The 26,196-nt window shown below is 42.6% G+C and overlaps 1 protein-coding gene across 1 annotated transcript in view; it reads right to left on the reverse strand.

Moving 5' to 3' along the window:
• The window catches only part of hip1 (huntingtin interacting protein 1), a 44,470-nt gene that overhangs the window by 8,827 nt on the left and 9,447 nt on the right, over positions 1 to 26,196 (reverse strand). The window contains exons 2-18 of the mRNA XM_080511870.1: positions 15,678 to 15,741; positions 15,173 to 15,315; positions 14,912 to 14,968; positions 11,856 to 11,936; positions 10,154 to 10,230; positions 8,805 to 8,866; positions 7,660 to 7,800; positions 6,737 to 6,794; positions 6,415 to 6,490; positions 4,608 to 4,751; positions 3,986 to 4,083; positions 3,610 to 3,682; positions 3,342 to 3,525; positions 3,033 to 3,121; positions 2,696 to 2,812; positions 2,190 to 2,291; positions 352 to 546 (exon numbers count right to left, since the gene is read on the reverse strand). Of these exons, the coding sequence (XP_080367996.1) occupies positions 352 to 546; positions 2,190 to 2,291; positions 2,696 to 2,812; positions 3,033 to 3,121; positions 3,342 to 3,525; positions 3,610 to 3,682; positions 3,986 to 4,083; positions 4,608 to 4,751; positions 6,415 to 6,490; positions 6,737 to 6,794; positions 7,660 to 7,800; positions 8,805 to 8,866; positions 10,154 to 10,230; positions 11,856 to 11,936; positions 14,912 to 14,968; positions 15,173 to 15,315; positions 15,678 to 15,741 (1,761 nt within the window). The remainder of the gene's footprint in view (positions 1 to 351; positions 547 to 2,189; positions 2,292 to 2,695; positions 2,813 to 3,032; positions 3,122 to 3,341; positions 3,526 to 3,609; positions 3,683 to 3,985; positions 4,084 to 4,607; positions 4,752 to 6,414; positions 6,491 to 6,736; positions 6,795 to 7,659; positions 7,801 to 8,804; positions 8,867 to 10,153; positions 10,231 to 11,855; positions 11,937 to 14,911; positions 14,969 to 15,172; positions 15,316 to 15,677; positions 15,742 to 26,196) is intronic.

Genomic DNA, 26,196 nt, shown 5'->3' on the forward strand with positions numbered 1-26,196 from the left:
AGACCGGACCAAACCATCTGTAAAATGTCATATTATATCAAATATATATAGCAAATTTTCCAACTTTTTCTTTCTGTGTCTGCTTCTTCTGATTCGCGGGGTGAGCTGTTTGTTTGCTACCCAGAATGCACTGCGCACGTCACATCCTCAAACGAAATGGACTTTCCCAGAAAGCCCCCCCCAAAGAGAACTCTGGTCTGCATCAAACAGGGGAATGTGAACGCGCCCTAAACTGAGCTCATTTTACAAAATGTGTGATGGTTTTACTGTGGAAGTCCTGGAAGCGTCTGTTACGCTTGATTTACTGCAGCTCAATCTAAACGAGAATAATCGGCCAGAACAATTCTTCACCTTCTCATTGAGCTGATTCTGCAGGCTTTCCGCTGCCTTCACCCCCGTCTCTCTCTCGGCAGCCAGCGAGCTCTGGACCCTCTCCAGCTCCTCCCCCCGGACCACCAGCTCAGCCTCCACCTCCGATAGCGTCTGAGTCAGTTCGGCCTTTTCAGACTCCAGGGTGGCAACCTGACTGCTGAGCACCTCGGTAGACTGAATCGAGAGGAAATGAGAGAGGTCGGGATTTTAAAAACAAACATAAGAAGGCACGGTTAAGAATAGCAGGAAATGATTGGGGGGGGGCCTTGGTCTGGATAATAAACAGCCGTCAAGACATGTCAGATTGTAGTTTGGTGTAAAAGATGTGACCTTGCAATAAGAAAGGAAAGATGCTTTGTCTTTTTTTTTGTCAATGATAATAAAAACACTGTCCTCATTTAAGTCCGTGGAGAGCGAATCAGAAACCTTAGTTAAGAAGATAAGTGCAAAGTGTAAAGGGTAAAAAAAAGACTTACAGCCTGGGTGCCAGCAGGTCCAGTCAGACAGGAAGAAAATCGAGGAGAAACAGAACTATTAAAAATGTGATCTGAGGCATTTGAGATCTGGAAACACGTGATGGGAGCGACATGTACGTGGGCCGTGTGTGAAAAAAAAAGACTATGGGGGATTGGAGGGAGATGGAGAAGGACAGAGAGATATGTGGAAGCTACAAAAATAGGATGTTGGGAGTGGGTGGCTGAGAAACAGATGAGAGGTAAAGAAAAGCAGAAAAACATTGGTGGAGATTCCGGGAATAGTGAGGGTTTACTGCACAAATTAATGGATTATTGAAATAAATTGTAATACAAGCAAAAATACCTCGTGCCTTTGACCATAAAGTCTGGATCAGGAATAATATTAAAGTTAAATTATCATGTTATGTCCATTATAACTTTATCATGCCCATTATCATGTTATCAAGATGCTTTCTAATTGAATACACTGTAATGTACATAAACAAATGTGCATTACATGTTTACCGTAAGAAGGACAACAAGAGTTTAGGCAATTGTTTCCTGAGGATAACCCTCCTACTGTTGTAAACTTGTAAAGTTCCAGTTATAATGCCAAGAAAATATGCATAACTTGCGAAGCAGCAATAAATCCTTTTAGGAGTACATGTGTTTAATATGATCTGCTGGAGACGGAGCATTAAGGAGGGGATTCATAGATCAGCAAGGGGGGGGGGTGGGGGGGGGGTGGTAATCCACCTAAATCTCCTGTCAAATATCACCACCACATGCAAAAGAATTACGGTTTAAAAACGGAGGAGCTTTTTTTTTTTTTTTTTTTTTTTAATAAAGTAGATCCCAGTGAGCCGCACATTAAGATAAATGTGTTCAAGGGGTGTGTGAGCGAGATGATTCAATTATTAATGATGAGAATAAGGAGGCGTGACGTCAGCGGCCTGTTATTAGATTTGATCAGACGGCGCTTCATTAGGACCTCAGGTCTGTTAGTCCGTGTGAAGAAAGATTAATTAATCATTTTTGAAGTTCCTGTTGGAAGCAGTTTTTTTTAATGACTGTGGTTAGAAAGACTTTTTTTTTTTTTTTTTAAGTTTGGATCTATGGAAGATTTTCACATTTTAAATATAGAGCAGAGTGACGAAAGGGGAACGAACAGAGAAAAAGAGAGAAACTAAATAAAAGAAGGAAATGGGTGATTTTCGCAATATTTAGAGTTTTTCTCGAGCCAATGTATAATGAAGGGCTTTACAAGGGGCAACAATTCACTAGTTGCAGTAACTTTTGGGAGGTCGTGAGGAGATTTTAGGAGAGATCAGTGTACATGACGAAAGCTGAGGGGAGAGTTACCTCCTGTGACGAGACCACGGTGGTCTTCAGGGAGTCCAACTCTGTCCGGCTGGACAGCAGCTCTCTCTGAAGCTCCTGAAGCTGCTCGAGCTGGTCCTTCTCCTGAGCAAGAAAAGGACAAAAAAAAAAGAAATAAAGATACAGACTGCAAGAATAGAGACATTTGTTCCTTTTCACAAAGTGTAAAGAGCAGGGAAAACGTTAGTTCTGGCCAGGACTCTTTATACTTCACAAGAAACTCCACATAGGAGCCACGGTCACATTTAACCACACCCATTTTATGTTTACAACTAAAATATGCTCAAGCCAAACCAACTGGTGACACACTGAAAATCCGGCCAGAGAATAAACATTAAAAAACAAAAAACAAATGGGCCCCTCTAATAGTAATCCTTGCATTTGCATTTGTATTTCTGTTCTCACATAGATGTACCTGCATTCTTGCACCAGGCTCAAACTGTATTCGACTTTCTGCTTGTGCTTGATAACATGCGTCTCTTTCTCACCTGCCTGTCCGCAGCGTCCTGAGCGGCCTTCACCCTCTCCTGCATCTCCCTCCTCACCGCCTCTACCTCGTCCTGTGCCGCCCGGGCGACTGTCATCTGCCGGGTCACCTCTGCGTTCTGAAACACAAAACGCACGCTCAGACTAAAACACCGATGAGAAACGAGCCCAGATCCTCGGCAAAGCGGGAGATAAAAGACGCTCGAAGGACGACGTGTTATTCAACTTGGAACATTTGGATATTGGAGCAAAATACAAGGACACAGATGGCCTGACGCAGATAAGAAAATGACAGGTTTTTTTTTTTTTTGGGGGGGGGGGGGGGTATTTTGTCCTCACCTTCCTTAATAAATCTGCATGACTCTGAACCAGCTCTGTGTACTTCTCTTTGAGCTTGGTGTAGCGCTGCTCATTGGCCTGAGCTTTTCCTGGTGGGAAACACAAACACAAACTGCAGGTGAGAAGACGAGAGGAAATCACTGCTCCAATAAACTCTTTCCCTTTTGACTTGACAGTTTTTATGTTCTCAACTTGATTGCCGTTCACTCCTGTTATTTAAATATTTAATTTTACTTCTGCATGTCCCTTTACGTCAAAACCCACTGTTTTTAAAGTTTTAAACTGTTACTCAACATGGCGTAGCCTTACTCTCTATCTCCGTGACGCTCCGCTGCTCCTTCTCCGTGTCCTCCCTGACCCGCCGCAGGTCGTCCAGCTCGGCCTTCAGGAACTCGCTCTCTCCGGCCGCCTGCAGCCGCAGGTGGCTTTGCTCTGCGAGCTCCGCCTCCAGCTCGCTGACACGCCCCCTGAGCGCCTGACACAGCCGACCGCTCTGATGGCGACAAGCAGAAAATGAGGCAAAGGAGATTCAATAATGGTTCCGCAGGTCGGATCAAGTGGTTCTATTCGACTTTACCTCCAGTCTGAAGGACTCCAGCTCTTCTTTGAGGGCCTGGATCTCCCTCGTCAGCTGTTCGATCAGGCGATCTCTGATGGTCAAGTATAAAACACGCTGCCGTCAATAAAACAAATGAAAGCACTGCTCACACATTAAACTGTATCTTTCAGAAGCGAGACGCCGTCCGTTTTGGCTCATTTTCTCTCCAATGCTTAATTCTACAGAAACCCGTTGCTACAATCAAAGCAGGTTTCTTTAAATGTGGCCGTTTATCCATTTTACAGTCGAGCAATCTGACGCCTGAAAGACCTCGAGACCTATTTAATCTCGTGACCACAGACTGATGAAGGCTTTTTATTTATTTGATGTCAGTATGTTTCTATTTGAGGCTTACTTGTCGTCCTTGCGCATGCCGTTCTGGCTGTTGAAGTTGAACGGGTCGATAGCAGCTGAAGTGCCAAACAGGTCATCAAACTTGGTTTCCACTGGAGCCTATGATGGAGAAAGAACGACACCTTAGAGCACAACTGAAATACAAAGTGGAAAAAAGTGTATAGAACTTCCTCATATTGTTCAAACAATCTTTTATAGTTGACGTAGCTCAAAAAGTGAATTTGATATCAACATTCTTAGAATGGATTTGTACTTTTAGGAGCAAAAATAAAGGGGAGCATTTTGGATTTACAGGTTATTATCGCTCAGAGGTGAGACTGTATGTGGCCACTGAATTAAAATGAATTTCACATCAACTGGAATAAATATTTAATGCTGCAAAACCCCAGAACGAAGAGAAACCAGCTGATTTAAGAAGCATCTGACAAAGAGCTACGAAAAACGCGTGACGTTTATTAAAGTCCCTCCTCGCTACGCCCATAAACAGCTTCTTTCTTTAGGTTTTGTTTTCTGGGTAGAACTGCGAATATCCAGATGTCCAGAGGAGGCATCCAGCGGCAAGAACTACATAACTGACTGCCGCTGTGTAAGGTATCACTCAGACACTGGACATGTGTGATTACCGGCAGGACAGGGACGTCCATGTCCACCAGGTCGTCGGTTTCCACCACATGCTCAGACTCGGGGGACGATGACTCAGCGGGGATCACCACCACGGGGCTGATGTGTTCTGACAGAGCTGATGCACGCAGGAAGTTCGGAGGGTTCTGCAGGGATAAGAAATCACAAATATAATGAGTGTAACAAATCAAAATGTGCAAATTTGTCTCATTTAAAGGTCCCATACTATGCTAAAATGTCCTGCATAATGTTTTTTCTAACAGCGATGTGTGTCCCCATAGCCTGTGTATGATCTCCCTCACTTTCATGCTCCACCTTTTAGTGTCGGTGTGCTCATACAGGCCAATCAGAGATTTTCCCTTCAGGACAACATCTGGGGAAATAACCACTCCCTTTTAGTGGATACTCCTTTTGACCCTCCCAGAGGTCGGTGAGCTCTGCAATCTAAAGTTATGACCGCTCATTAGCACTAAAAAGGTACAGACACAAACAGCCTATTCTCTGTAGAACTCTTGTAGAACTTTAAGACCGGCGGAAATTCAGGACCAAGGCTGGATTTGGGGAAACACACTTTGAATGCAATGTTGTTGGATCGCTGACACCATGTGAAATTGTTGAAAAACTCTAAACAGGGTTCGCTCGCCATTCATTCAGCAGTGGCGGGCCGTCATTCCTAAACCCTCGCCGCCACTCCTTCAAATTTCTCTCCTTTATTTGTTTTCTCGCAAATACACCACCGCTGCAGGTCTCTACTTTCACAGCAGAGCCCCGCACTGGGCCGGGTACTGGTGAGCCCGTCCTCAGAGAGGGGGGCAGGGAGCGCTGGGTGGAACAGCCTGAATACAGGCAGTCGAAGTGGCAGCAGCTCCATTTCAGTGAGTGTTTGACGCAACGAGCCTCCGGCAGTCATCTGGACGGCAAATTTTTGGGAAAAAGACGGCCAAAAAAAATACAGCACATCTTGTCCAAAGCCTCTAAAATATGTGTACAGTCGAACCTCGGACGAGGAGACCCAATGAGAGCGGACGAGCACAGAGAGGTTTTAACTGTTAACGCACCGTGATGAGCACACAGTCACCTGCAGCACCGTGCTGCTGAGTCAAACAGGGTCGTTGTTTTCTTTTACATTTCACTGTATTTTGCTGCTTTTCAGTAGTAATTGTTTGAAGTGTAAATGTAAAGATTACTGGTCAAGCCCCAATCAAGATGAAACTGGACCTTATGTGGTTTCTGAAGTAAAACATTTATTTTTATTTTATACACATATTGTATAGATTATATACATGCCTATATGTATATGTATTGTGTACATCTGTATATGGGTTCAGTTATGTGCTTTTAAATAAGAATATTTCTTCCATAACATATTTGGTGTTTGGTTTGTTTAATATCAACTGGTCCGATTATCACCGGTCTAATTTATCATATGTCACAATGTGGTATTTAGTAGTCCACACAATGCACTAGAATGCACCATTTAAGGTAAATAATTTTTTTTTTAGATAACTACACAAAAAAAAAATCCAAGAGGAAACACTGGTAGAATATGAGACCTTTAAATCTCAAGCTGGTGCTACCAACTCAAAATTACTTGGCAACATATTGGAAATATTGGTAAGAAAAAACAAATCTGATACTATTTCAGAAAGATCAAAAAGACAGATTTTAGCAGTCTAATATCTAGTGGTTTACAACATATATGTCACTTCATTGACATTTGGAACCGTGAAGCAGTAGCCATGGGTCAACTTGCTGCTTTGCCGTGGTTAAGACGTAGAAAATACAAAACCTGCAGGGGTCAGTTCTCACCTCAGGCAACTGTGGGATTTGAATCAGCCTCTTGAAATACTGCAAGTTACTGGAGCGATAGAATAGACTCTTTAGCCTGAAAGAGAGACAAGGACAGACGTGGAGAGAAAGGCGATGAGAGAGAGCGATAGAGAGAGAGAGAGAGAGAGAGAGAGAGAGAACCAGACTGAAAATCAGGACAGACAGAGCTGAATGACTTTGATGGAGAAAAATTCAATCATCGCGGTGCCGAGAGTTCAGTCTCCGGGTCACAATCAGTCAAGAGTGCAGAGAAACTGTGGCCGACTGGTTTTTTGTTTCGGTCTGCGAGAGAGCGTCATACTTTTTAAATTGTTCCTGGAAACGATCTCTGTGGCCCTGCAGAGTGTCAGCCGGAAGGCCTGCGAACACAACACCACACACATTGCAAGCATCAGTACTGAAAAGTGTTTGGAAATACTTCAATATTTAGATGCTTCACAGATGCAGGTCTGAATTTATGTAAAACACTTAAACTGAGACATTTTGAAATAACCTCCCCAGAGAACGTCGGGAGGCCACAGCAGCAAGGAATCGTTTTCTTTTTAATCATGTGAGACAAAATTGCGATGAAAAAAAGAAAACGCTACATAAGGAAGGCAGAATGATTCAGTCATATTGAGAAGAGCAACTTTCAAAGACATCTTTCATTGAGTGTATTAGAGACGAACTAAAATCATAAAAAAGCTTTAAAACCACAGTAACGCTGTGGCCTTTGTATAAAGACCTACCAGAAACTTCATGTCGTGCTTTCCATTGAATTCCAACAGGCATTAACAATTACTTTGTATGATGTGAAAAACTTAAGTGGGGCTTCAAACCACAAATTAAGATGTCATGAAACAAAAGCATGAGCAGCGCGAGAGTTGGAGGGGGCGCAGTGCGTGTGCTGTATTAGGCTTCCATCAAAGACTGTTGAGACTAAAAAGAAAAACTCAACAGAATTAAATGCAACTCAGGAGTCGAAGGCAACGTCAGACAAGGTGTAGTTACGAACAAATGTATTAAGTCAGGCGTACCAGTGACTCAGTCACCTGGAATCTCCTTTTTGAAATGCTAATTATTATCTTGTTCCAGCTTCCTGAGCATAAACATTTTGCTGCTTGAATGAATCCTTTCAGTTTTGGATTCTCGGTGAGACAAAATGGGTTTATTTAAAAATAATAATGAATAATAGTGACGCTGTGATCGGGTGTGTCGTTTGACCAGTGGAGGGGCGTTGCTCACAGGAGTGCAGCTTGAACAGAAGCTTGACGGTGTAGTCGTACAGGTGGCTGCAGTCCAGGATGACCTGGATGAGGGGGGCCAGACGACACTGACCGGCTGCCGTCACCGAAACCGAACGAGACATGTCGAGAGAGCTGAACACTGAGGGGGGAGGGAGGAAAGGAGAGAGAGAGAGAGAGAGAGAGAGAGAACCCCGATTAATACACTACTTAAATTAATACAAACAAAGTGTGTGGGAACTCAAATGGTGTCACTATGAACACAGTGGGAGGCTGCGGTCCCTATTAATTTCCCAGCCTCGCACACAATTCACGCTGTTGGAAAGCATCACTCAGCTCAACTCTTTATATATATACATAAATAAATAAATAAATAAAGGCAGGAAAAAAACCTCAGCCTCTATATTCACACCGTTCTTTCATTGCCCCTGCAGCACGCCATCCAAACGTGAGACCCTGAGAGCCAGTGACACCTCTTTACTCTCCACTTACGTGATACTTCTTCAAATACACCAGACCAGAGGCAGAAGCTGTCAAAGGCTCCCAGGTTTCGGTGAAGAGCTCAGACCAGCAAGTCTGATGTGAGCTACACGTTTTGTTCAGCGGGTAGATAAAATGTTCTGACCGTGGAGATATTGGAAAGCTGCTGACTGACAAAGATGTACGGATATTTTAGGGGAAATTCAAATGCAGGGTGTGGGTTATCCGTGTTTCTTCCGAGAAGGAGAAAGAGGATGGGGTGAGGGGAAGAGGAGGAGGAGGAAGAGGTGACTTCGTCATCAGACTGAAGGGCAGGATAAATAAGAATGTAATTTCCTCATGATCACTGGTGAATGAAAGCCCACGAGCTTTTCCCTCATTTCTCCTGAGCGCCTGGTCAGAACCCAGCCGTCTATTTTTAGCCTGGCCCAGACTTTAAGACACATTAACCCGGGATGACTCACCCAGACAACAACCTGCCTACAGTACACTGTGTAACAGCCTCACAGCCGCACACTGAGGCGAAGCTCTGATCAAACACATTTTCACTTCACGTCTCACCTGCCCACCGTTATGACATCGTATTCAATAATGTGTGTGTGTGTGTGTGTGTGTTTGGTCACATATGCACAGCTGGTAACACAGGGTGGGACCAGAATAACTCACCACCCAGGAAGAGGTTGAGCTCACACTCCAGGTAATCGAACATCTCCACCGTCAACTGGAAGCTGCAAGAAAGACGAATGTGATTACAGATTGACACACACACACACTTTCATTTTCAAGGTATCAAAAACAAGAAGGTAGTCGATGGCTTCAAATGTCAAAGTGAACTGTATTCAATTAAGTTCATGCCATCGTGGCAGACAAAATCATCTTTTGACTTTTGATTGAGGGGAAAAAGAAACATTTGTCGAAAAGTGCACAAACTGACACCTTAAAAAAAGAAAAACACTCTCATTCAGTTCTCAGTCTTAAATTGGAACTCAAAGTAAAACACTTCTGTTCATAACATTAATCCTGCTATGATGAAGACAAGTGCATTTATTTTTGAGGTCCAGTCTGTGAAACTGTGGAAAAAAGTTCAATCGCTTAATGAGTGAGCGTCTCTGACCCTGATTAAATTCCTTAAACTTCCAATATGAACAGTGTTTTTTTTTTTGAAGGCGATATACAAACATAAGTGGGAATTTCTTTTTTTCCAAGTAACAAGCAAACATTGGAGTCATAAAATAAAAAGGGTAAACAAAATATCAATACAAAAAAAAAATGAGAATATACTTCAATATACTTCAATCTGAGCTTTCAGGAATAAGACGGATGGGATGTAATTGTTACAAAGTTTAAAGGCTTTTCTTTTTAAATAAAAAAAAAAGAAGCAGCATTTCTAAGTGTAAAACAAAATGAATTGATGGCCTGACACAGAGTCAAACTTTTTGGGCTTGTGTACATTAAAATCTGATTTAATTTAAATTCACAACACTCGCAGTATCCATGATGAATCTGATGGTAACAAGAAACTCGTCCTGGCGAGTCTCACTGGTTCAACTTTTGTGAGATTGGAATTGAAATAGTTCCACCACTTTTGATACGTGTTTTAAAGTCCCTGATTACTTCCAGAGATTATCATCACAAGGGAGGAAGATTATTTGAAAAATATTTGGATTTAATTGGTTAAAAAAAATAAAAAATACGGTCAAAAAGCAATTACTCAACAGATCGTTGCAGCTTCACTGTTTAACGGTGAAGATAAAGAGAATAGATGTAAGAAACCAGTGTTCAGCTTTTCTCTCAGGAAGATTTATGAGCTGCGTCACCGTCATCGTAATCTAAACCTTTACGCCGTGTCACGTTTATCTCCATGAATAACTCCGTTGGCGTGATTTATGTTCGAATGTCAAGTCGAGATACTGAGAAACATACAGAAACTCATCAACTGAACAATTCTGGGACGACGCCAGCGCAGGTTCCCGCTCCTCGAGAACGACAGCAGCAGCAGCAGCAGCCTCACTTACAAGTTGTTTACGTCGTTCTCTCCCGCCTCGTCAAGCTGTCTGTTCGACATCTGAAGGTTCCCAGGAAAACGGGGGTTCTGAAATAAAGACGAGAAAACAAAGCTTTGAACTGAAAGCAGAAAGTTTAGGCGTCCCGACATCCATCCGACAGAAAAACCATCGCAATGTGTAAATATTAACTTTGGAATTTTAGCTTATTAAGATCAACTTTTATGAGTCAGTCAACAGAAACGATGAAATGCAAATTGCATTCAGTTCAAGCCTGTTCATAAAGCAGGACTTTGGATTAATGGGCTTCCTTGATATCGCACATTTGCATCTCTTCAGCAGTGAGGGGAAATTAAGCTTAACCTCATCTCACAGCTCAACCACAACAAATGACACTAAAACAAGACTTTACAGTTACTTTCTACTTCCACTTTGAGAGGGTTTCTTGCCATTATCGATTAAAGGTTCTTGCTTGGCATAAAATAGACTGACAGACCGCACAAGATGAGCCGTGGCAGTGAATCCAACGGTAGAGTAGATCCTCACAGCTAAATAAATCCCTACAACAGCTTCTGGAATCAAGTGATCGTCTTGTTTCACGTAAACACAAGCAGGCATGTGACTCATTCTTAAAATAAAAACATTTGAGACACAGAGACTTAACCACATATAAATCCTTTCATTATTCAACTTTTTTCTTTATCTTAGTTTCTTTTCAAAACATAAGAAATGAAAAGACATTCCCAGCGTGAGAAAGGGGGTAAATGGACTCGGAGGGCTGGCTGTGGCAAGAAGCTGTTCAGTGGTCAAAACCTGTGTTAGTTTGAACGGTGTAAGATGAAATAATCTCAAAAATGCATTAAGTGACAAAAAAAAAACCCCAAAACAATATTGCTAAAACTACTGCAAAAGAAATGCTTCAGGCTTTTCTGTCATTTTAGAGTGAAAAGCGGGAATCTAGAACTATATTCCAAAGCTTTTTAAATACCCAGACTCCTCTAAACCTGCTTCGACAATCATCGGCCATGGGCTGATTTAAGAGAGATGAAAATAAAAGCAACAGAAGGCTTGAAGAAGATATCACGACATTTTCATGTATTGATTTCCTCAGTTTGAAATGTAATGTACAAAAAACTGTTTCCATCGGCGGTGCTACTGACTATGTAGGGTGGCCAAACCTTCAGCTGCTGGGGCCTTTTCCATTCCTGTCATTTTGCGAATACAAATAAAATAAATGTACAAAAATGTATTTTTAAAATGTAAAGTAAACGTGTCATCTGTAACTTTATGCCCACACATTAACAGAAACTTAAACCAGGTGTGTGTTCCTAAACTGCTGCATGCTACCGTTTAAGCCAGTGCCATATTACTTGTGCTTTCTCGAATCAAACCTTGGCCCGATGTCCTCAGACGACCCTGCATATTCCCCTAAGATATCACCTCAGCGAAACTCACCTCAAGCCTTCGGCGGCGCATCACTAACTGCCCCTTCCTTCAGCAGCATAGACACTGCTTCTGTCCCTGCACCGCTCCACCGGCTCATAACAAGGTTACATTACTGATTCTTTAGAGGCCATTAGCGCAGAAGCAGGAGTTTTCTATGACCCCCCCCCCTACAGAGACACGCCGGCACAGAAAGGAGAGTCTAAGACAGAAAGATAATGAGAGATGAGGGGGGGCTGCTGCTGGGTTCTTATAGGCCAGCCACACTCACTTTGATGTGAAACTCCATTTTGGTGATGAGCAGTTTGAGGTAGATGCTGCACAGCTTCCCATAGCCTTCACTCAGGTGACCCTGAGCGAGAGTGAGAGAGAGAGAGAGAGAATATAACAACACTTTAATAAGAGTTTTCTGCTTTAAGGACAATGCGAAGGAGTAGTATTTGTTATTTTTAAGGAGATCCACAGTGCAGACATCCACCCAACAGCCAGAATCCTATCTTCCTATTGTCTTTCGAGAAAAGCACCATAAACCGGCCGACTTCACAGGTTCAGTGTTCGTCAGGCTCTGTGAAAAACGTCTCGGAAGGAAAAAAAAAAAAAAAAGAAGAAGAAGAAAGTTGACTCTCTGCAACTATTTGGCCAATTGCTTGTCACTTCCTCTTCTGTGGAGCCTGGGAGTGTTGGTGGTCATGACAGAACAGGATGGGGAGGCCACCACCCTGTCCACAGTCACCAAACGTCCTGTGTCTTCCCACTGGGTGGTATCAGCAAAATAAAAACTGAGCGATTGAGCCTCCAGTCAGCCTCCGCCTCAGTCACTGTAGCTTCAGACGTGGAGTGTAAAACCACATGTTGTGAGGAAATGGATTAGATGTCATCACAAGTGTGAACTGTGTGACGAAACGTCCTCACTTGTATCAATGTTCTCAACACAAGACTGTGTTTGTTATTTAACTACTCCTCCAGGAAGTTGCAACATGTTCCTAATGATCAAAACAGGATCATTTGAGCCAAACCAGTTGTTTTTTTTAAGAAAATAAACTACATGGGTAATTGTAATTTTTTTTCCCCCTTAAAACAATCTCCACCTTTTAAAAAAGAAACCTATAACAGGTTGTTATGTTGGCAAAATATTGAATTTTATAATTGTAAAGAGGATAGGTCAGAGGTCTGCACTTTGGCTGTTTGAACCATTTTGGCTCATTTTAAAGCAGTTTTGCAATGTTTTGTTTTTCCCCATTTCTAAGCTTTTTTTGTTTGTTTTAGAAATTCTACTCATTTTAGCTTAAGCTGTTTTCACACTTTTCTTATTTCTTGTGGTTTTAACCATTTTTGCTTTTATATTGTGCCATTAGAGCCCATTTCAGCCGAGAGTAAAGAATCCTTTTAAACATGGCTCCGTTGTGTGAGTAGAATAAAAATAAGAAAATGTTTGACATGTAATCCTGTGAAAGCTTCAGGGCGTCACAACAGAAGGGCTGGAGAGCCGCAGGTTGCAGACCACTGGGATAGATGAATAAACTGTCACCTACTGTATACGTCAACATTGAGGACTCAGGTGGCTGGAGCCAAACCCAACTATCACAACACAAAAACACGAACGTTCCACACCTACAGGCAATTTACAGTGACCAGTTAGCACAAAATGCATGCTTTAGGACTGTTGGAGGACCTTCTTAAGTTTCATCAGTGATCAGTGTCAACAGGCCTGGCGGGACATGATCAGAGAGCTCATTGGTTCAAACAACTCGAAGATCCTAATTGTGTTACATGGAAATCGGGACTGCCGGTGCCGAATAGGCTTCTACATGTCTGATCAGCCACTTGTTTTCACATTAACAGTTAACAAACAATCTGCAAATATATAAATAAGCCGTCACTAAATGATGTGGATAAATCACACTTCCTGCATGTGGGGAAGGCCTGGTCATGTGTCCTGCCTCGACTGGTTCCACATGTGAATGTCATTACAGCAAGACACGCATGCCACGTCTTCTGAGAGACATAACCTTAAACAGTTTCAATGCAGGATACTTTTCTGTGTCCGGACTTGGGGAACTGGACAATGTTTGATGTTTTTGGTTCAGGAACCACAGAAGACTTCTGTGTGTATTTCAAAAATGTGTGTATTTGACTCGGAGTGCAAAGCAGTCCCTGTTCTTCAGTTTACAGTAAAACATGATTGAAGGGAAGCTTTCCTCACATTGTACTAAAATCTTTGAAGTGCAGTATTATCAGTGATGGGGCAAATGTAAGAAAATTGGTAAAAAAAATGTTTTTGTATTTATATAACATTTTGCTATTTGCTCAATTTATAATATTTTGATCATTGCAATTTTCTGCAGGAGCGGATCTGTGTTACAGATCTATTCAGTGCAGTCAGTTTACAACTTCCTTCCTGCAACACCTCTACGAGGCATTTCTGGACCGGGTCCGGTGTGAGGGGAAGAGCTCTGCTGTTACAGCCCGATAGGAGTTTAGCAGTGTGTGAGATATAATTTATAATTCTCCCGTGAAGCAAAACTTGTGATCCAATCAATGAATTCAACCGAGGGCAAAGTACTGAAGCAGGTTTTGTAATTGATGTTGATACAGTGCAATAAAGCAATGACATTAAGCAATTCTATTGGCATGGTTGAATAGAATAAGACTGTTGAAATACCTTCAAAATGTTATCAAAATATATATCAATTTTTGTTTTAAAAAGAAGAGATTAGTAAAATCTCCTTTAAGTGCACGTATTTCACTGTACATAATATGTTTAGTCGTACTATATGTAGATTGTACGGTACTAATAGATTAGATCTCAACCAAATGCAGCACACTCCAAATACATTTAAAAAAAGACTTTTTCGAAATTAACTTGTATATATCAGAGAAAGCGGGTAAAAAATATTCTAAAATTGTAAAAGTTAAAAACTTAATGTACATAAGTCATCTACAAATAGATGTAGTCAGAATTACAATCGCTGACCAGCACGAAAACCCTGGAATCGCATTGTTACCCTGATGTTTATACTAAGTTCTATTAAACTGTGTTTTATCAGTAAGCATCAAAGTAGAACAAAAAGATAAAACATCCATCGATACAAAAAAAATAATACAAGCTGCTGATTTCTACTATCTGCATTTGACTAAATCTGTCATCTTTATGAAGTGTTCAATGGAATGTATTGTTATTAAAAGAAAGGTAAAAATCCTTCAGCTCTTTAGGAAGACTGGGAAACATTATAGTCCCACATACAGGGAAATATCACTTCTGATCTTACTTGATCAAATTTTACATTTATTGACCATTGTGGTATAAAAATGTATTTTCTTCCTTACCCACATCCTGCTCATGTCTGTTAAATCAGCTTTGTTCCTCATGGAGTCTTTGATCACCTGAACGACAACACAGAGAAAAACAGTCAAAACCAGGAAGAAAAACAGCAATAATATGGTAATCAAGGTTCACAAGAAGAAGATTAAGTGTTGAAAAAAACATTTTTTTTTTTCCTGTGGGGGAACACGGAGGCGTGTAACACGGGTTTCATTTTCTGCATATGAAACTGTATTGTTCGATGAGGTTGGGTCACTTTCACCTACGTTTGGGTGTCCGTCTCGTAGCACCTTGTGGAAGACGTGGCAGAACTTCCAGCAGAGCACCGCGTTGCTGGACAGAGGAAGTCTGTTGACCGCCGCCCAGAACGTGTGGGCGCCTTTCTCATGATGGGTCCCCAAGATGCAAGGTGACGGGGACGGTCAAGGTCCACTGGCTTACTCAGCACTCAGTTTTCAGACTGTGTGGCTCCAGCCTGCCTCACGACTAATGTCATATTTAATAAGAAGTCTATAATGAGCACCTCTCTCAACCAACTGGTTTCCCTCACACAAATGACAACAAATAATGTGCTTTTAAACAGCAGAATTCCTTTTACACAGTAGATTTCTTAGAAATATCAATTTAAAAAAAGGAATTACATAAAAAATGAAAACATAATAATAATAATAATAATGTCAAAGTTATTTGCCACAATAAAATAAGATAATAAAGCGTAGACTTGGCCAGCCCTAATTCATATTCATTCTAACCACTATAATATAAGGATATTCCTGGCATGCTTCTCTTTGACGGCGACCTCCTGTGTGTTGATGGCCTTATTGATGCTGACGGCCTGTGAAGAGAAGGGGAGGAAGGGCAGAGGAGGAGGAGGAGAGAGGAGAAACACAAATCAGATAACAGTTTACACACAAGAAAAATACTCATTTATCAAATGTTTCTGTTTAAAACGGGAAAACCTTCCACCTCAAACTTGTATTTTCTTTTACCAACCACATAAAGAATGGCGAGCGCCAACGCTTGTGGAAGAGGGTGAGCGACCCATTTTCTGCCGTTAGTATTCAAGGCGGCAGCAGCAGCAGCCGGGGGGACGGAGCACCTCGCTGCTTTTGAGGAGCTCTGCAGCCTCAAAGGCAAACAACCGTCAGTTCAAGCCACGCGTTTGCCATCACATCTTTACTCACGTGTCGGCTGTAGCAGCCTTAAATCACACGCCTGTGACTACTGTACTTTTATTATTTTGATGCATGAAAAAGTGCAAGATTTAAAAAAAATTTTTTTTAGTATTCATATAAAAAGAAGTCAAAAAATTAAAACCTAAAGGCAGGGATCTGAAGTTTTTCAAACCCAGCAGCCTCTTTGATAAACACAGGTGACTTTAGGATTGTGAGCAGACAAGCTTCTACCTACACTGCGACGTCCACGGGGGGTGATGGACTGGCTAAAACTGAAAACCCTTACAACTCGAGCTCAAATTTAAACGTTATCCAACCGAGATGACCAAACCTTCATCTCGCTCATGCTGCGGTTCTATAAATATTCACAGTAATATGCTGCTTTTGCTATAAATCCCAACTGTCACCAAGTGTCTGTTCGACATCTCCGGACTAAAAGACAAGCATCAGCTTGTTTTGATGAGTGCAGCAGTGGTGAAGCAGGAAATTGCTTGATAGTAAAAATGCAAACTCATGAAAAACGTTCATAATTGTGTTTGTGAAGTCTGCAGATCCGTTAGTATGGCAGCTAATAAAAACAACCACAACTGGGAACTTTACAAGTTTCCAACTTCAGGAATGCACATCAACAACGAGCCATTGGCCTAATGCCAAAGAAATTGAACTTCCTCCACAGATAAGTTGTTAACCCCCCCGAAACCTTGAAGCCCTTTATCGTCCCTGAATGGGATTCAGAAATGTGGAAAAAGGTTGTGTGACAATCAGTTCACATCCTCTTTCAGGGATCACTGGACCAATCTCATTAAAAGCCTTCCAATATAAACCATGTTATCATTACCGTCTCAGATAACAAAAATTAAATCAACTGTGAAATGCGGTGCACTGTGGAATTAGTCTACATGTGTTTTCAGTTTACAATAATAAACTGTTTACCTGACATTAATAGAAAGAAAAAAAAAAGACTTGTTTCACTTCAACGTCTGTGCACAAGGATGGATAATATATTGGAGATGTATTATCGTATTTGGCCAGATGGATGGAGTCTTGGTGCGAGTTAAACAGAGAGACATTTATTGAGTCAAAATTGAAAAGGAAAACACACGGTTTCAAAATCATTGATGGAAACCTGACAAAATATTCCACTAAAAACAAAGGGAATCATGATTTTTTTTTGTGTGTGGGGGGGGGGGGGGCAATAAATGTCGACATGAGACAAAAGCAATATCTCTACTTGTGAGATGTTTCAATCTGGACCCAAAACGGCTTCAGTTCTACGAGAAAGGCTGAAATCCTTGAACCACTTGTGGTGTGAAAGTGTTTCTTGATATGCCTTCAAGTTCCAAACAGGAAGCTCGAAGCTGAAATATAAAGCCCATAAAACGTTCCCGCTTTATGTTCCAAGCCTTTCAGAGTTTGTTTTTTTCAGATAGTTTTCAAAACAAGGTGTTCTGAAGCATCCTCTATCCGAGGCATCACATCTCACACGAGAAGGAAAACAAACCAAGAAAGTCACACATCTCGAGGCGCCAAATCAAACGGGGCCTGAAATGCCGGCCCTCAGTAGATACACCCCAACGTGTATGCCGTCGCTCTCGTTCACGTGATGATGAAGACCGAGCGTGGCGGTCGAGGTCAACAGAGGATGGGACGCCCGTTTCGTAATTTCACTTCCTACAGATGTCCTGGGTCTGCTCCTCCTCTTCCAGTATGTGAGCAGCCAGGACTGGAAGTTCACCGGGAGGAGGAGGAGGAGGAGGAGGAGGAGGGAGAGAAGGGAAGAGGAAGAGCTCAGGAGTGCTGCTCTCTGCAATGGTTTATCAGCTCCTTCAGCAGGAACGTCTGCCGGCTTCTGTAACGCTGGACAAACAAATCCTCTACCGGGCCTGGTGTGCTGTGCTCATATTAACATGTCTGCAAACTAGAAACACTTGGTCTGCTACAAAAAAAAATAGACCAGAAAGAAATCTTACCCACAACTGACAACAGACCCCTTCCTTCAAACACACAAAATGATTCCTGCAATGTCTGGCCAAAACTACCAAGATGAAGCTCGAAGCTGTGGGCCGTTTCCTCCGTGAAAGCCAAGTGCTGTATTCCCTTTTCAAGAAGCTCACAGTGTTATTGATACCTGATTTGTGGACTCCCATGGCTTCCTTTCTCTCCTTTTCTCCGAAGGATCCAAGAACAGTGTTGCTTTTTTCGGTGCTCATGGCGGCGATCAGTGGCAACACACGTCTACTATTACCAACAGGAGCGAATGCCATCGGGGGCCATGGTGCAGATTACTTGCATGCAAATAAAGTTTGCCTGTGTTTATAAAAGGCTTTGGTTGATTTAGCCACTTGGAACTCACTACAATGTGACAAAGTGTGAACAGAATTCACTAAAAGAGCTTCTAAAACATCCCGGCACCAATTAACAGTTTCCTTGAACAAGCTGCAGGGCCTTTACAACCCGTCACATACACTTGGAACATGGCACTACTTTTTGTGATTGTGGGAATCTAATATCCATCTCAAACTGATCTCATTTTGAGTTATTTTCATCTTTATTTTCTTCAATTTTAGTGTCAAAGAAAGTGGAAATGAAGTAAGTGGAGATCCACATCCAGAGGCCCCTGCACTTCTCGTACGAGGTCGTTTTGTGTGAAATCCCATGACGAAATGATTGGAAAATGAGAACGCCCCCATATTTTCTATGGTCAAAAATCCTCGATTGTGTCACGCAACTGTTGTGCAACTGTTGTCTGACGCGGAACTGTGGCAAGAACCAAAACAGTCGTTTTACTGTTGCACCAATCTTGAACGAGTATTGTGTGACATGCATGTGAACTCCAGATGAGTTTTAACTATTTTTCTTCTTTTTTTTTTTTACTCCCTTACCAGAGCAGTATTGTGCAGTTTCTATACGACCAGCACCTTGACCTCAGTGCAGCATAGTACTGAGTGGAGTAATATTAAGGCAGACTTTGAAAAGCCGAATTTAACCACCACAGAAGTAATTCTGCAGCAAAACAACAGGTTGCCATGTTGGCTTGCAGATAAAATCTTTCTCTCTGTGAAAATTTGCAATTTATTAGCTACTTTTTTTTTTTTTTTTTTAATCGATTGATAGCACTAGTTTAAACCCAAATTTTGGCCAAGAGTTGATGCAATGTTAACCAATTCAATGCGATTCCATAGGAAAAACATAATTTCTGAAATTGTTGCGTCTCTAAAATGTGATGTTGCAATTTCAAAATGTGATGGTAAACTACTCCAAAAACCAACATTTTTTTTTAAAACTGACAACTATCGCCACTTTACATTTTCAGCTTTTTTTTTAATTCACAGTATTTATCAGAATTACTTTCATCATGGGAAAGTAATCCACATATTATCCAAAGATTCATTGCAACAAGCTATCAGTTCCCTTGTATGTGGGTTTTTTTTCCAGTCTGACCATCAAAATTCATGTTTGAAGCATCTACTTTTATGCCAACGTCACCAAAAATCATATTTACACTGTGACCGCATCTGCCTTGCATCACTAATGAAGGACATTAGTGTCATTTCCTGTTCAACTGTCCCAACAACAAATGGTGACTCTAATGTTCCCTCTCAGTGAAGATGGTGTACAAGCTGATCTCCCGTTGAGAGTTGTCACTAATATGTTTCCTGAGAGCACGTCGTTTAAATTCACTTTCCCTTCACTTCACTCTGCGTCACTCACACAACAACTCTAAGAAAATCAAGGGATGATTGAGTGAACGCCAAAGCAGCAAGTTCCCACATGAGGATGACCCAATTAGCCCACAGTGAGACGTTGTACTTTGTGTTGGGCTTGAATGAGAGTGCCAGCTGCCTCCGACTCCTGGCATTGGTCACAGCCACTCGCTGGCATCGATAAATCAATGGCCTATTAGCTCCTGGCAGTCTGTCTGCACGGACCAGCTGACAAAGTCAAACGATGGGGAATCAAATCAGAGGTGAGAAGCAGGTGATTATGAGGATGGACAGAACAGACCAGCCCACTGGAAGGCCTCCTTAGTTCGGTTCACACGTGTACGACACTGCATCCTCAAGGGGCTCCGAACGTCTCCCGGTCTTTGCACATCCATAATTATAGATTCAATTCATTAGACCACTTCAATTCGATTATTTCTATTGCTTCTTGATATCGGCAGAAAAATCCCGCAGGCCAGAGCTTTGCATTGGAACAAAGTGTTATTGATTTGGTGCTGGAAGCATGTAAAGCTCAGCCTGGCAAGCCCCAATCAGACCCTCTTGTAGAGAGCGCTATTCATATTCTGACCGTCGCCTGGCTGTGTCCACTGAAGGGCCAAAGCACTGCGCTTGCTCGCACACGGGAAGCATCTTCTGCCTGCTAAATGCAAGAGCCTTTACTATTTCAGTCACTTCCTCACCCTCTACCTCGCTTCTCAGCGACTGCTCTGACCGATCCTCGCAAGCGTGTGACTAATGCATGCTGGGCAATTCGATTCCCAGGTTCGTCCTGAAGACATGTCAGCTTGTCGTGGTCACTCCACAGGAAAAAAATGCAAGCCAGCGATGATTGAGCATGAGAAAATTAAAAAGGGGAAACTTCACCAGGGTCAAATAAAAAACTGGAAGATTTGGAAACCCTTGTTCACACTGGGTGTAAATCTGCCTGGCTGAGGACGTGTTGGAGCATGGCACTGAGGGATATGTGGTAGGAGTTCTGTAATTAATCTTAGTTACAGCACTGCGGTTATGCGATCCCAATCATTTAAGTGTGGGCGGAGAATCCATTCATCAATGACTGCTCAACCCTTTTAGCTTCACGTGTGTCAAATCCCCCGACTCCTCTATTGACGAGAAGAACAAGTCAACTCTTCAGTATCAACGCGTTCATCTCGACCAAGGTTTGACAGATGTCTGATCTTGTTATGACACTGATTCAATACCCATCAGGTCTTTTTATATCTGGTGACATTACCATAAGGAGTTTGTCAAAACAAGGACCCTCGATGCACCAGGTCTCTGAAAATATCCGAGACTTTTATTCAAGGTTTGAGCACAGACTTGTTCAAACAATACCAATATTGTTTACATTTTATTCAATTTTTTTTTAGTCTGCAGTCTGTTTTATCAGCTTATTTCCCCACATTTCTCTTTTGGTCTGTTGTCATTTATAAATAACAATATTCCATATTGCATGAAAAAATAAATGTATGAATACCAACAATAAGAATATGACAACAAAAGATAGCTTTAAACCCAGCGGTTAAAAAAGCCAGACTAAGGCCGTTCGTATTTGAAGCCCAGAATATAATCTTGTCACACATTTGACTATAACTTTTTAAAGTTGTAGAATTTTGTTATCTTACACAAATTGGACTCCTCAGCATTGAGCTCCAAGTGTGGTAATCTCACCCTTTTTTATCAAAACTGGGTATTATCCTGAAAATCTCACCAAACCCAGCAGGGGACAAGAACATTCTCTGTTAAGTGCACTTGATAGTGGGATCCGACTCCATCTGTCAATGCTTAATTCCGTCTCCCCTCTCCCCAGCATCAAGGATTACATAAAACCATGTTTCACACTTCTTAAGACACCAGGCGGAACGACTGATGGTTTGGATCTTATAACATGGAGGAGGGTGCTGCCGCCGCCGCTGCCGAGACTTGTCCGGCACACCGCGCTGTACACGATGACGAGGTGGAAGCAAGAATGAAAACAGGAAACGTGTCGTCTGATCGCAGCGGCACAGTAAAACACCAAAAAGCGCAGCAGCGGGGGCAGGATCAGTGCGGCGGACGCTCTGGGAGCAGAGGGGACGGGGGTACAGGCGATCAGTCAGGCTTCCTGTCTTGGCACACCCTGCACTGCCCATTTCCTGCCTGCTGAAAAATGCCCAGCTCCACTCCACCCTCCCGTCCAACGAGGAACCTTGCTTTAGCGGAGCCAGACACGGCAGCAGCTGAGACCAAAACACTCCAGTCTGTCTACCCCGCTCACATTTCCGGCCGGTCCCTTTAAGGCGTCTTTGTGCGAACGCTCTAAAAGCCCACGAGAGACACCAGGGTTGATGATTAAAAGCCTCAATCTGCGAGGCAAACTCATCATTAAAGAGTAACCTACAGACTGAAAACCACACAATATTCTTCTCTCTGTAATACAGATCCTTTATTGACCCATTAAGACCTGGAGCAACTTGTTGATGGTCCTCTACTGCTGCGAGAAAAGACAATGCATTTGCAAGTGCTCCACAAAATCTGAAGACTCCAACAGAACCTTGTCTTTTCACCCCCTTAATTTATTGCAGTCTGTAGATTTAGTCCACCTAAACTGAAATATTTATCCATCCAGCTTATACAGTGAGAGACTGAAGAACTAACTGAAACATTCCCTTTTCAAACAATCCAATTTTTACATGCAACTGCATCAGATATGTCTGATGCATATCAGATGGTGGTCATTCATGTTTTCCAATGTCGTGTCATTATGTAGCTCTGCAGAAGTCCTGTAATCACTCATTACAGATGGATGTGTTGAAGCAGTGGCATACTGAAACCATGCAGGACTGAAACCCTCCAGGACCAGGGGTAAAAACCTCCAATTTACATGATGCCAACATTTCAAAGGCTTGTGACCATAATGGAATGCAAGTGATCTCGAAATAGAGTAACGATAACATGAAACTGTACTTCGTCCAGCTTTACAACTTAGAACAACACAAACAAATTTGCCATGAAGGAAGAGAAAGTATTGTGGCCTCAGGTCTCAATAGATTAAATGAGCTTGTGCTCATCTGATGAACAAAAGCCTTGCTTGTTCTTCAGAGATAAAATAGTTATTTTGTCTTCTAAAACTCTTCAACTTCACAAGCCATTTTGTTATTATACTACATACTTTGTCAAGATTTCTGTTTGGTTTTTGGCAGGTACATTTTTATTTTTTTTCTAAAGAAAAGCAGCTACATCTGATTACATTACGGGCTGGAAAGCAGAAATCACCAGACACAAGAACTTGCAATGTGCAAATAATAGTGATATTCCTTGTGGGTTTGTAATCAAAAGGAAGCTCTCATCATTTACATATGACGATGAACAGGGCCTTGTGTGTTGCTTGTTTGAACACCACTTGGAGCGATGCAGCCGACGTGAACATTCGCTGCTATACACCAGTCCCTCCACGTCTCTCGGAAACCGGCTGAGCTTCGACTGACCGGAAGAAAGCAGTTAAAGCAGGAGATTTTTAGTTTTTTTTCTCCCTTCCTGCTTGTATGTACTGAAAGAGAGATGTGGGAGGTAAATTCACAGACTTACTGCAGCCATTTTTTTTTAACAAGTCTTCTAAGGAACGTATTGGTTTGAACCACTATCAAGCCTGTGAGCACAATGTGGATTGTCGTTTCCGTCACTAAGCGATGCAGAAAGATTGCAACAAGTCGAGAGGATTTGTCAGTCATAGTCAAGCCTGAGAGACATTAACTGGGAGCTTGTTTCTCAATGAGTCCTACTCAAGATCGTCTTCCCACCTCGAGTATAACAGAGCATCGAATGATGCAGATAAGCCCAGTGGGAAGACGACGTCTCTGGAGAGCCCATTAAACAAGCATGAAAACATGGAGCTCTAGGATGTTAGGAGAGAGAGAGAGTGTGTGTGTGTGTGTGTGTGTGTGTGTGTGTGTGTGTGTGTGTGTGTGTGTGTGTGTGTGTGTGTGTGTGTGTGTGTGTGTGTGTGTCACCTCGCAGCAATGGGCTACTGTGGCTGAAGGCAGAGGTGGAGGGCAACAGCTGGTTAAAGTCTCACACACACACACACACACGCACACACACACACACGCACGCACACGCACCAGTACAATTAACCTCTCAGACTCGCACCCCCGCGGCAGGTTTACGAGTTTCTCCCAACAGGAAAGCTTTCTGCAGCCTGTGTGAAGGACGTTCAGCTCTGAAGCTGCACATCCTGCAGGAGTGATGTCATGACGACGCATCATAAAAGAAACATCTGCGCAGCTCAGTTCGCTCTCATCTCCCCTGCATTGAAGATAAGTGAACATCACAGAGTTTCCATGTGTGTGTGTGTGTTTTCCTGCAGGACCCGATGATGGGAGAGTGATCCCACACCAATTAAACAGTAAATCTCTCGCACTGGCCAGATTGCAGGTTAATCATTTTTTTCTCCTCAAGGAATATTCCTGACGCGTGTCTCCATTAGGACTGTGTGACGTTGCATTTGCATGTTGGTCAGATTTAGAAGCGTCATTCAGGAATTAACCGGACCAAACTAACCAGGAAAGTTACACACCTGACAAATCAACTGCCTCCTCCTCCTTGGTAAACATTTAATCATTACCGCAAAGCTTAAACAGTGTCAATATCAATTTTCTCAATTTGTAGGTAGACAAAGCGAAAGCAGGAGCGTTTTCAGTTTGCCGCTGACACATTAATCTGAAACCGCTGCTGCTTTCTCGGTGACAAAGACCTTGACGATCCAAGCCGATCACAAGCAGTGGTAATGTCTCCTTGCCGTTGGGAATGTGAAGGTAAATTCAGGGCGGCTTTGATGACGCACCTTGTTTTCAAGGTGGCTGAACGCCGAGTTACATGTTTGCAAATCCGGAACGCATCCATACTGGTGTCAAACTTGTGATGGAAGTGGAAAAGTCCGAAAAGTCAGTGGCTTTTGATGCAATTACCGTCCTCAACAAGTCTCCATTTCCAGTGGACAGGACTGCAGTATGAGACTGTAGAGTCACCACAAGTCTAGAATTGAGCAGCATTTTGTTTTCATTCGACTTTGGGCAAATAGATACGGTATCATCCTTAAAATCACAACTTTTATTCTTAAAGGACTTAGGTCAGGGGTCTCAAACTCCAGTCCTCGAGGGCCACAGCCTTTTGCATGTCTCCCTGCTTCAACACAGTTGATTGCAATGAGCAGCTCGTTGTCTGTTTGTGTTGAATGTAGTGATGAACCATCAGGGCATTCGGGGGAGGGAGACATGGAAAACATGTAGGGCCGCAGTCCGCGAGGATCTGAGTTTTGAGACCTCCGACTTAAGTTCTACTGAATGGAGCTCCACTAGAGAATTGTTTTCCATCACTACACCTACACGTCGTCTGCACTACATGCCCTGAGTGACTTCAGTGGGCAGCAGAGGGATCGCTATTCCTGTTCTGGTTATGAAAGAGGGGCGACCACTGATGTATTAATCCTTTGTGGATTTACCAACAAACTTCTCAGACTATTCTTTTTTTTCCCATTTTCTTCTTGTTTTTTTTTAAAGGAATACCAGAATGAGTACTCTGGGTGTGCTGTCATCGTCAACCCTCCCCCAGACCCACACAAGGGCCATAAAAGTGCTCCCACCCATCCGTGCTGGCAGTGAAAGGCCGGTCTAATGTGCACCTGCTCCGGCAGTACACTCTGGACACTCGGCCCGTCTGTTGGCCTCTATCGCATCATTCACAGCACTCCGACTCCAAGGAAGACAGATGCACAGTTTGTCCGGCCTTCAAATGTGAAATAAAGTCCACATTGTTTTACCGGTTTCTGCCATCCTGCTTTCAACATAAGCTGCACGCCGGCTCCCAACGTCAACATCACTGAATGGTGAATTTTTGCAATACAGTGATGATAAAAGAGTCAGAGCCGCCTTTTCGATTCCTTTCCAACAAACTTCAATGCAAGCTGTAATTGACATTCAAGGCACATGTAAACTGTCCTTGCAGGAGTTTTTTTCTTTCTTCCCACTAACCTGCTGCAGGGACTCGTTTCCACCGAGCTTTGTGTTGTCACTTGACCGAGACAAGACATCCTTATGGAAGCATAACAAACAGGCTTGGGAATTCCTAGATGTTTTTATGTTGAAGCTGCTTTGTTGGATAACTTTCCGAATAAGCCTAGAGGATGGTGCTCACTGAGGATGTTATTTTGATTATTTAAAACGAAATGTAGAACATTAGGCTACACCCTTTGGGTCAAAACACTGGCTCACCACTGGAATGACTCTGATCCATGCAGTCTACTCCACGAGAAAAACAACAACAAAAACTTCCCACGAACACATCAGCACATGAGTCTCTGCTCGTGCGTCTGTGTGTGTTTGTGGACGCCACCCCCCACCTCCAAACCCGCCG

This window comes from Blennius ocellaris (assembly GCF_963422515.1).
Source record: "Blennius ocellaris genome assembly, chromosome: 2".
In the NCBI taxonomy this organism is placed as follows: Eukaryota; Metazoa; Chordata; class Actinopteri; order Blenniiformes; family Blenniidae; genus Blennius; species Blennius ocellaris.